We start from the raw sequence: 11,315 nt of genomic DNA, 5'->3' as shown, positions 1-11,315 counted from the left end.
GCTATTATAACAATGAAATTGATAATAATGAACTTATTAACTGTCGGGGTGTCAGCTTAGAGTCTGACGATACACCTGATCTTGTTCAAATCCTGTTCCAGAATAAACTTAACTTACTTAACTTAATTCATGTGCGTGGAATTTATAATGGGGAACTACCGATTACGTTCCCGAATGCGTCATAATCGAATAAATCGAAAGAGTGGAATTGGTGAATGTTGTCCAGCTGAAGTTACTTTACCGCAACTACTTATGTTTGATACTGAAAAATAAACATAGCACTTTTCACTTTACTTGCAATGAGCAGGAAGTTAAGTTGGTTAGAACATCAGCATTGTGATATGAGGTCTAGGCATTATACGCTAGATATGGTTGGAATTCTGACCTCGTTGTATCATACACTCAGAGAAGTTGTCCTATTTTGCCATATATTGTTACATCCCACAATGTATGGTCTTCTATTCAAAAATCATTTATCAAAGTTATTGTCATGATACGAAAAAGGTTCCAATGCCGTTTTCGTTTATCGCGATCCAAACGGTTGAACCGGTTGGACAAGATTTGTTCGTTTATGAAATAAGGTCTGACCCAGTAATCAGATGCTGCTTTTTCAAATAATTGCACATACCTTCAAATAATTGAAGATAGGTACAATTCAATTGAAGAAAGGTGCAATTCAATTGAAGATATATTCAATTCAATTTAGGATGTGTTGTATTTGTGCTTAGGTTCAATTCAATTGGAGATAGGAACAATTCAATACATATATTTAATTATTTAAAGATAGGTACAATTGAATTGAACCTCTCTTAAATTTATTGTACATATCTTCAATTGCACAGAACCTATCTTCAATTATACAGAACCTATCTTCAATTAATTGTACCGATCTTCAATAATTTGAAGATAGGACAGTTNTTTGTCAGAATCATGTGGATTCAACTGCGTACTCGCGTATAGGCAGCTACGCGCCTGTAATTGAATATAAGTTAATTTGGCGTTCCATAGCTTTCAGGCGAGCCTATACTGGTAGACCAAGCCTTGCAAGGCATGCATAAACCACAGGTACTAGGTCGTCTGTCTATTGATATATATATATTACCCGTGCATAAACTTTTGTAGATCCGTTAGGATTCATACCCAAAAATGTTACATTTAAAAACGCATACACCAACAGGCCCCAATACATAAGTAACATTTTCTGACAGCGTCACGGGGATCCTTAATTGTTAACGAGCAGACGATGAAAATTCAACGTTCAAGCAACCTTAAACTGTTTAGTCGCACAGAGTTATTTCCCTTGTATATCCTGTTTCCGGTCATGGGAGGGCTTCAGGTAATACTCGTGTTTATATAAATATAATTGTTATGTTTCTGTTTGTTTCTATTAAAAAGCAGATGAGTCTGATTTGGTTTTAGTAATATATTTTCATCACAATAGCCAGTGTCTGTTATGTAATGTAATCAGGTAAAGGTCATGTGTCCTGTTCGCTGCGATAACGTAGCTTTCTGACGACGAGAGATTTTTTTTATATATATTGCGTCGTCAGAGCTCTTTCAACATTGCAATTTTTTACAATAATATGTACGTAATTTTCAGCTGATGTTAGTGTTTGAAATTAAAAATAACGCATTAAAAATTCGATGTCATGTCATGATGAAATCACAACTCTTAATCCTATATTTTACAATGACTCAATTTTTTGAGCGAATGCTTTTGAAAATAAAGATGGCCGGTTTACTTATTCTGGGAATAAATCGGTTGAGAACACAAGATGGTGTTATTATTTCACTTGTAATTTTCTCATATTGCTTATATAAATGCTTACATTAGACTGTCTCTTAAATAAGAAATATATGACAATACATTGAGTTATTGCAGCAAATTAATTAGCCAGAGTTTTCTCTGGCCCTGACACCAGACTTAGATAGTTTGACGGATATATGTCTGGTGTCAGGGCCAGATGAACCTTGGGCTTATTGATGATAATATATGAACAGCCTATAACTGCAGTGATTAGTTTGTTTTCACATGCAAATGTAATGTAATGCTACAACCATGATGCTATTATAAACTATCATCCTAGTGGGTGCTTGTTTCCCTTGTACTAATTCATAAAGATAGTTTTGTAGTACAAAGAGCAACCAGCCTCCGTCTATAAATTTCTGCTCAGACATGTAGTTTGTTGGCTTCAAGTGTACCTTAGTCCACTAGTACTTTGCATTGGTTTATCACGAAAGTGGTGTTGTGAGGGAAGTATTAAGCAGCTTAGAATGAAAACTCATTTTTAGAAGTCAAGATGGCACTGCATGTCTGTAGAGCACATTGTATGTTGTTATTTGCAGGTTGCATCTGTCTGAAAATCATCAGCAACATTAAGAGATATATAATCCTAACTTAAAGATGGCATCCAATTTTAGCGGAGCCCTACAGCTAACGGATCTGAATGACTTTATCACACCTTCCCAGGTATATGACTCAGCATCTGTTTGATTTAGCTGGTGTATATATGTACATTTTATAATGCATTGTATAAGTATATTATTTAATTTTCAATTTCACTTGGTCATTGTAAATCATAACTACTCATGAAGAACATTAAATTCAGAGTTCATTATGTTTTCAAATTAAAGCCATTTTGTATCCGGTACTCTAATTGATTTTTGTGATTCCAACAGCTATATGTATAAGCATAGCTTAGTTCTTATCTAATAATACCATGTTGCTTGTTTAATTATAGATACCCATAGAATTGTATATATAATGTTTTTATCACATTTTTTTTTATAAATATGCAGTAATATTGCATTTACATTGTATTACATGTTCCAAGTCAATAATGCTTTCTGTGCAAATGGGCCTCAATTTAATCTAAACTCTATCTAAAACAGTGCATTGATCAGTCTTACTCTAATGCTGGAATTTTTCATCTTAGGAATGTGTCAAACCCGTGAAGATAGACAGACGTCCAGGCAAAGTTGGTAAAATCAAGATAGAAGATGATGGAAGTTATATAGAAGTAATGGAGGTAATCATAAGTTCAGTATTATCAACAGAGAGCGTCAGTGAGCATAACCCCTGAAGTGTTGAGGATGTTTGTGTTCATGTACTAAAATTACATATTAGTTTATCACATTAAAGTTTTTGAGTGTTTTTTTTGTATCTAAACATTAAACCCCAGTTATTTTCATTACCTGTTAATGACAGAGTGGTACGGAGAGGAAGCTGGAGAAGGCCAAGATCACACTGAATGACTGTCTGGCCTGTAGTGGATGTATCACATCTGCAGAGAGTGTCCTTATCACACAGCAGAGCCAGGAGGAGTTGTACAAGGTCCTCAAGGAAAACCTACGCTTACAGGAGGTAAGGTATACCCCAGACTTTTAGGTTCTGATCATAAAACACTTAAGAAAACATTTGCTTATTTGAAGAATTCAGGAGCAAGGAGAATTGATGTCAGACTATGAAATGAGGATTTTTTTGTCTACCCCTTATTACAGTACAGGCACAAACCCAAGATTTTCGGTTGTTATCGGGGGATTGGTTGAAAGAAGGGGAGAGGAACCCTTGAAAATAGCTGAACAATTTCATCCGCGAAACTCTTCTCTCACTCCATTTCTCTATGTTTGAAGATAGCTGAACAATTTCATCCATGAAACTTTTCTCTCACTCCATTTCCCTCTGCTTGAAGGTAGCTGAACATTTTCATCCATGACAATACCTTGTCTCCTACTGCAATGAAACAAGTGATGAATGTATGTTGACTTGTTGTAGACTGGTGATGAGAATGGACAGAAGGTGGTCGTGGTATCGGTTTCTCCACAGTCCAGGGCATCCTTATCAGCCAAGTACAACCTGTCTGTCTTAGATGCTGCACACAAACTCACATGGTTCTTAAAAAAATTAGGTACACTCTTTTCATTTAGTTTCTTAAAGCTGATTAACATAACCATAATATATAGTGTCTGGTAAACAACAGTACACACATGGAAAAGGAAAATACCAGTGTGTACAACAATTCCATTTTGTTAATAGTAAATTAAAATCTTGCTTGCCACATACATGTTTACATGCTTCAAAATTATTATTCTAGTTAGATTATTGTATTATTAGTTGGTGTATACAATGAACATGTGCAGGCGTAAGGATCTGTTTATCAGGCAATGTATGACTGATGCAAGACACCAAGCCATAATCTAGATTTGATACCTGGGTCTATGAAAAAATTTGGAATTCTGCTTAAACCTATATGGGGAATTGCTAATATGAATTTAAATCAAAACTGAGGAGATCAACAATTTATATACAATGTTGCTATGCAAACCATGTCTTTTATTGCCAGTTTATGGCAGATCGGGATGTGGTACTTTTCCTTGTTAGGTCACCTGAGCTTTGCTCAAGTGACCTATTCCAATCACTTTCCGTCCGTCGTCGTGCGTAAACTTTTTACATTATCAACTTCTTCTCAAGAACCAGTGGATGGAATTTTTTCAAACTTGGTCAGAATCATCCTTGGTAGATGAGGCTACCAAATTGTAAAATTGGGATCCCTACCCCAACCCTAGGGACCAGGGCGGGGCCCAAAAGGGAAAATTAACCAATATTTCAAAAATCTTCTTCCCCAGACTCAGAGGTATTATAGTCATTTTCTCTGCATGGATGGAAAGATCATCAGGGGCTGTATTTAAATTGTAAATTTCAGGACCCCCGAGCTATCCGTTCTCCCTTGGGGAGGGGGTAAAGTTTACTATAGTTTATATAGGGAAACAACACTTTTGGGTATATTTTGACAATTTTCTGTTGGAAATTATTTTTACTTGGTCAGAATCATCATTGGTGGATGACGGTATCACATTGTAAACTTGGAATTCCTGCCCACTCCCCAGGGGTTAGAGCGGGGCCCCAAAGGGAACATTTACAAATATTTTAAAATTCTTATCCTTTGATGACATGACAAGTATTGTATTTCACTTAGTTTACATGCTGATTTCCACATCACATTTAAACAATAAAATAAAGCTACCAGTACCTATGATATAATTCAGGTGACCGCTAAGGCCCTTGGGCCTCTTGTCTTTATTAACATCAACATGGATACTTAAAGCTTTAATAATCAATTTTATATTTTGTCTTCAGGTGTCCACTATGTGTTTGATACCACATTTTCCCGCAACTTCAGTCTGTTGGAGAGCTGTAGAGAGTTTGTCCAGCGGTATAAAGATTCAGAGACAGATAAAACAGCCTTACCCATGTTGGCATCAGCTTGTCCAGGTAAATGAAGTTGAGGTTTGGTTGATTGTCTGTCAGAATTTACTCAAGATTTTAAATAAAAACATTAATCACTAGAATTAATTCATAAATTAACTGTTAACTATTGGTATTGACAATTCAAGTTGTAGTTGTTTCATTGAATTTTAAGAATTCATTGCAATGAGTATTATTTCTAATTCCAGTTCCTTATCAATATAATGTAATTATAAAGTTATACAATAAAAAAATAAACCAAATTATATATAAATGTAAACCACATCACACTTTCTTCTTTTTTATGTAGCTCTTCTATGGGTTTTGTAACTATTTACAATAGATTCTGACAAAGAAGAATCCAAAAACTATTGGAGAAAAACATTTTTCTCATCATAGTTAACAGATAATCTTGTGTGTTTTTAGCTCACCTGGCCCAAAGGGCCCCAAAGGGCCAGGTGAGCTTATGCCATGGTGCGGCGACCGTCGTTCGTCCATCCGTCCGGCGTCAATATTTTATTTCACACAACTTCTTCTCAATAACTAAAAGGCCTATGATGATGATATTTGGCCAGAAGCAAACTGGGATGAAGGGCTACCAAGTTTGTTAAAATATATGACCTTCACCTTTTTTCAAGGTCACAGGGTTCAAATATGTTAAAAACTTTAAGCAACTTCTTCTGAATAACCAAAAGTCGCAGGATGATGATATTTGGCCAGTAGCATGCTGGTATAAAGGGCTACAAAGTTTGTTCAAATGAATGACCTTCATCTATTTTCAAGGTCACAGGGGTCAATTGTCTTAAAAAATCTTGAAACAACTTCTTCTCAATAACCAAAAGTCGCAGGATGATGATATTTGGCTAGAAGCAAACTGGGATGAAGGGCTACCAAGTTTATTAAAATAATTGACCTTCACCTATTTTCAAGGTCACAGGGGTCAATTGTCTTAAAAAATCTTGAAACAACTTCTTCTCAATAACCAAAAGGCCTTTGATGATGATATTTGGCCAGTAGCATGCTGGGATAAAGGGCTACCAAGTTTGTTCAAATGAATGACCTTCATCTATTTTCAGGTCACAGGGGTCAATTGTCTCAAAAAAACCTTTAAACAACTTCTTCTCGATAACCGAAAACTCTAGGATGATGCTATTTGGCCAGTAGCATGCTGTCATGAAGGTTACCAAGTTTGTTCAAATGAATGACCTTGACCTACTTTGAAGGTCACAGGGGTCAAATGTCTTAAAATCTTCAAACAACTTCTTCTCAATAACCAAAAGGCCAAAGATACTGATATTGGGCCTGTAGTATGCTGGGGTAAGGGCTACCAAGTTTGTTCAAATGAATGACCTTGACCCACTTTCAACCTAATGTCCTTGTTCGACATTCAAGGACACAGGCTTCATGTTTAAATCTTTTAATAGGTTCTTGTGAATCAAACAATGATATTCTGCCTGTAGCTGTATTTTAGTCCACTTTTAAGATTACAAGTGTGAGATTAATACCAGGTGAACGATGCAGGCCCATTGGGCCTCTTGTTATTTAAAGGTTCTTATTTACGTGATGGCACAGCATTCGTTGTCCCTCTGGCATCATTTTTTCTTCTTAGTATGACTTCTTTTGAATAACAGGCCAGGGGTGATGGTATTTGGCCAGTAACATGCATGGATAAATGACCTTAGACAAACAATAAATGTGCCAAAAGTAAAACGAATTGAAATCTTCTTACAAAGATCCACTAAGTGTAGAATCATACTTTGTTTGTTTGAACGAATTTGACCTTGACCTGCTTTAATGGTCAGATGTGAGATGCGTTTGCTGATAGCATAATGTAACAGTCGAGCTATACTGGCCCATCAAACCATTAGTATTTTAGTACTGGATTATTTACTGGTTACCTGGCTTATCTTCCTCAGGTTGGATATGTTACGCTGAAAAGACACATGGGACCTACATTCTGCCCTACATCAGTACAACAAAGTCCCCCCAGCAAGTCATGGGGTCACTGGTCAAGGACTACCTTGCTGGTCAGTTGGGTGTCAAGCCCAATGCTATCTTCCATGTTACAATCATGCCATGTTATGACAAGAAGCTGGAGGCGTCCCGATCTGATTTCTACGACGACCTGTACAGCACCAGAGATGTGGATTGTGTCATCACAACAGGTGTGTGTTGAAGACATTACTTACTCCCTGAGGGATTTATTGCCCCTGATTAAGGTCTGTTGAGGTCTCAGTTGAAAATAGGTCTCCCCTTTTCCCCAAATTTGTATTTTCCAATTATCTAACCCCCCCCCCCCCAAGTTTAAACAAATGTCAGATATGTGAAACCTTGGAAGAGATCATATTTTACGGGCCCCAGAAGTAAGTTCCAAGTTCACTGTTTTTATTGTCACCAGTTAACCAACTTCTTGAGTATAAATGTGGTATTCATGTCTTACTGATGTTTTCTAATATTTAAGTTATATATGTATCCTTTTTTGATAATTTATGAGCTACATGGATATAATTATTCCCAATTTATACCAAGGTCGATTTCGAAAATACCCTGTTATATCACTGCAGGTTCTTATCATTTAGGTTTGAAAACCTCTTGAGTTAAGCAGAAGCTATTCTTACACATGAATAAAACAAGCTCTTAAAGACAGTAGGATTAACATATAAATGTCCCTACCAGCCTAGAGTGTATTGAGTTTCATCCAACTCAAATGAAGCACCTGGTGTGATAGCAAAATATTTCTATTTACAAAAATAGCATCGTGACCTTCAATGCACCACCCTGAAACCTGAACTTTGAGATATTTACTGAACACTTTGGATATTTTGTTTTGTTTATGTTAGGTGAAGTAGATCAAATGCTTATCAAAGAAGGCTTAAACCTGGCTGAGGTGGAAAGTCTTGATCTGGATATGATGTGAGTATTATACTTTATAAATACCTTTACATTTTTCTGAAGGTGTGGGTCTATTGATTGTTTGCAACACTCAATTTATCAATTTGTGTTAAACATCCATTGCAAACTCAATTATGCAAACAATAATTTATACACAAGACATACCAGTACATGATTAATGAAATATGAATTGAATTCCTCAGAAATAAGTTCATAAAATAAGGTCCATTGTTTATTAGGAGTAGAAATAATTTAACGCAAGTGTACAATGTCAACATTTAAACTGTTCTATGTAATGTGAGCACAAAACAATTAATTCGAGTTCTGCTGATTTCAAGTAAAATATTATGGTAAAGATTAGAAAGTCTCCTTCCTATAGAGGGTCACTCTGCAAGCATGATGTAATCAAAATATGCCAAGTCAGTTGAAATTTAAATTTGCATTCAAAAGAGTTGGTTTTATAGGACTTGTCTTTTTGAAGATTGTTCCTAACCATGTCTTTTTTACCTTAATAAGTGTACCTGGAATGTCCCCACATGACTTGATCAATCATGATGGAGGAGGATCAGGTGGATACCTGGAGCATGTCATGAAGTACAGTGTTGCACAGATCTTTGGACAGGAATGTGGTCAGCTGAAGTACAAAACTCTCAGGTATTGCATATCTGATATTTTTGCCTTTTTGTTTGAATTCATTTAACAGTCTTTCATACTGTTACTTGATCTAATTAAGGTGCACTTTGGCTTTTCTTGTTTAAGATTTATAACAAGAGGCCCAGAGGCCCTGTATCGTTCACCTGGATATCTAAGCAATCACGGCAAAATATTCTCCAAATGAGATCCAAGGGAATATGCTAGACCTCAAGGCAAATCCTTGTAGCATATCTGTATTAGATTTTTCATGCCCAGCAATTTTATGTATGGTTATGGGGTGGGGATCTAAACTGTTTCCAATCTGTGACTCAGAAACTATAGGTCCCTAGGGTTGTGGCTAGACCTCGGGGTCTATTCTAATATCATGACTGCATTTGTCTCTTTATGCCCAGCGTTTGCATATATAGTTTTGGGGTGGGGATTTCAACCGTTTCAAACGTTATGACCCAGAGGTTAAGTCTGCAAGGGTCGACCCTTGGGTCAATTCTAATATCATGACTGCATTTGTCACTCTATGCCCAACAATTGTATATATAGTTTTGGGGTGGGGATCTTAACCATTTCAAAGTTATGACCCAGGGGTTAAGTCTCCAAGGGTGGGGCAGTCCCCAAGGCCATCCTGGAAGCATATGTGCACTCATCTCTTTATACTCAGCAATTGCATATATGGTTATAGGGTGGGGATCTCAATTGTTTCCAAGCTGTGACTAAGAAACTAGGTCCCTAGGGGTTCGGTCAGACCCCAGGGTCTGTTCTTATATCATGACTGCATTCGTCTCTTTATGCCCAGCATTTGTATATATAGTTTTGGGGAGGGGATCTCAACCGTTTTAAAGTTATGGCCCGGGGACTATGTCTCCAAGGGTTGGGTCAGACCCTAGAGCCATCCTGGAAGCAAATATGCATTCTTCTCATTATACTCAGCAATTGTATATATAGTTATATGGTGGGGATCTCAACCACATCAAGTAATACACTTTTTTTGGCCCCACCCCTTAGCCCGGGGAGTCAGCCCCACCATTTGTACAATTTTGAATCCCTGCCTCCCATGAATGCTTCCGAGCAAATATGATCGATATCCATGACATAGTTCTACAGAAGAAGTCATTTATAGCAATATAGCCAAATTGCCCCTTTTGGTCACGCCCTCAGCCCCACCATTTGTACAATTTTGAATTTCCACCACCTAGGGATGCTTCCAGTCAAATATGGTTGATATCCATCTCTTAGTTCCAGAGAAGAAATCGCTTAAAGCAGTATAGCCAATAGCCCCTCAGCTCCCTGGGGTGTCAGCCACACCATTTGTACAATTTTGAATACCTGCCTCCCATGAATGCTTTTGATCAAATATGATTGATATCCAGTGCATAGTTCTACAGAAGAAGTCGTTTGTAGCAATATAGCCAAATTGTCCCCGCCCCACCATTTGTACAATTTTGAATTCGCACCACCTAGAGATGCTTCCAGTCAAATTTAGTTGAATTCCAATCAGTGGTTAAGAAGAAGTCGTTTAAAGAAATTGTTGACGTACGGACGTACGATGGACGGAAGGACGCCACGGTATGGCATAAGCTCAACTTGGTCCTCCGGACCAGGTGAGCTAACAATATGATGACAGTTTTGAATTGAGTTCATGAAAATTTTGTTACAGCCTTCAGATAATGTTTTTATACGCCCGTCAAATTTGACGGGAGTGTTATGGTATGGCGTTGTCCGTCTGTCCGGCGTAAACTTTTGTTTGTCCGGCAATCTTCTACAATTTTCAACCGATCTCTTTGAAACTTGGTATACATTATAATCATTAGCTCACCTGCTTTAAACAACTTCTTTTCGGTAACCAAAAGGCCTAGGAAGATGATATTGGGCCTGTAGCATGCTGGGATGAAGGACTACCATGCATGTTAGTTCAAATGAATGACCTTAATCCACTTTCAACCTAATGTCCTTGTTCGACAATCAAGGTCAGAGGTGTCATATTTTAAAATCTTTTCATAGGTTCTTATGAAATTTTAAGATTACAAGTGTTAGATTAATAACAGGTGAGCGATGCAGGCCCATTGGGCCTCTTGTATGAAGTTGTGTCTCCCTCAAAAGAATTTTGATTCAACAATTTTTCCAAAAGTTATTGCCCTTTGTTCATTTCAGTATTTGATTTTTTTGTCCGGAGATTTTCTTCTACATTTTTAGCTCATGCCGTGGCGTGGCGTGGCGTCCGCCCGTCCTCAATATTTTACTTTTAACGACTTCTTCTTAATAACCGAAAGGCCTAGGGTGTCGATATTTGGCCAGAAGCAAACTGGCTACAAAGTTTGTTAAAATTAATGACCTTCACCTATTTTCAAGGTCACAGGGGTCAAATATGTTAAAAACTTTAAACATCTTCTTCTCTTTAACCAAACTGCCCAGGGAGATGATATTTGGCCAGTAGCATGCTTGAGTGAAGGGCTACCAAGTTTGTTCAAATGAATGACCTTCAATTATATTCAAGGTCACAGGGGTCAATTGTCTTAAAATACCTTTCAAC

General features: G+C 37.2%; 1 protein-coding gene across 1 annotated transcript in view; it reads left to right on the top strand.

The window, feature by feature from the left end:
• Window positions 1-1,288: 1,288 nt before the first annotated feature.
• LOC110453943 (cytosolic Fe-S cluster assembly factor narfl-like) overlaps window positions 1,289-11,315 on the top strand; it is a 12,383-nt gene continuing 2,356 nt past the window's right edge. The window contains exons 1-9 of the mRNA XM_021503201.1: window positions 1,289-1,336; window positions 2,347-2,470; window positions 2,937-3,029; window positions 3,209-3,364; window positions 3,776-3,908; window positions 5,138-5,272; window positions 7,162-7,410; window positions 8,086-8,158; window positions 8,654-8,791. Coding sequence (XP_021358876.1) covers window positions 2,405-2,470; window positions 2,937-3,029; window positions 3,209-3,364; window positions 3,776-3,908; window positions 5,138-5,272; window positions 7,162-7,410; window positions 8,086-8,158; window positions 8,654-8,791 — 1,043 coding nt within the window. The 5' untranslated portion in view covers window positions 1,289-1,336; window positions 2,347-2,404. The remainder of the gene's footprint in view (window positions 1,337-2,346; window positions 2,471-2,936; window positions 3,030-3,208; window positions 3,365-3,775; window positions 3,909-5,137; window positions 5,273-7,161; window positions 7,411-8,085; window positions 8,159-8,653; window positions 8,792-11,315) is intronic.

The sequence above is a fragment of the Mizuhopecten yessoensis genome, unplaced genomic scaffold (genome assembly GCF_002113885.1).
Source record: "Mizuhopecten yessoensis strain PY_sf001 unplaced genomic scaffold, ASM211388v2 scaffold7547, whole genome shotgun sequence".
NCBI classification, from domain to species: domain Eukaryota; kingdom Metazoa; phylum Mollusca; class Bivalvia; order Pectinida; family Pectinidae; genus Mizuhopecten; species Mizuhopecten yessoensis.
Note: the sequence above shows the minus strand (reverse complement) of the source record. Positions and strands in the feature narration are given on the sequence as shown.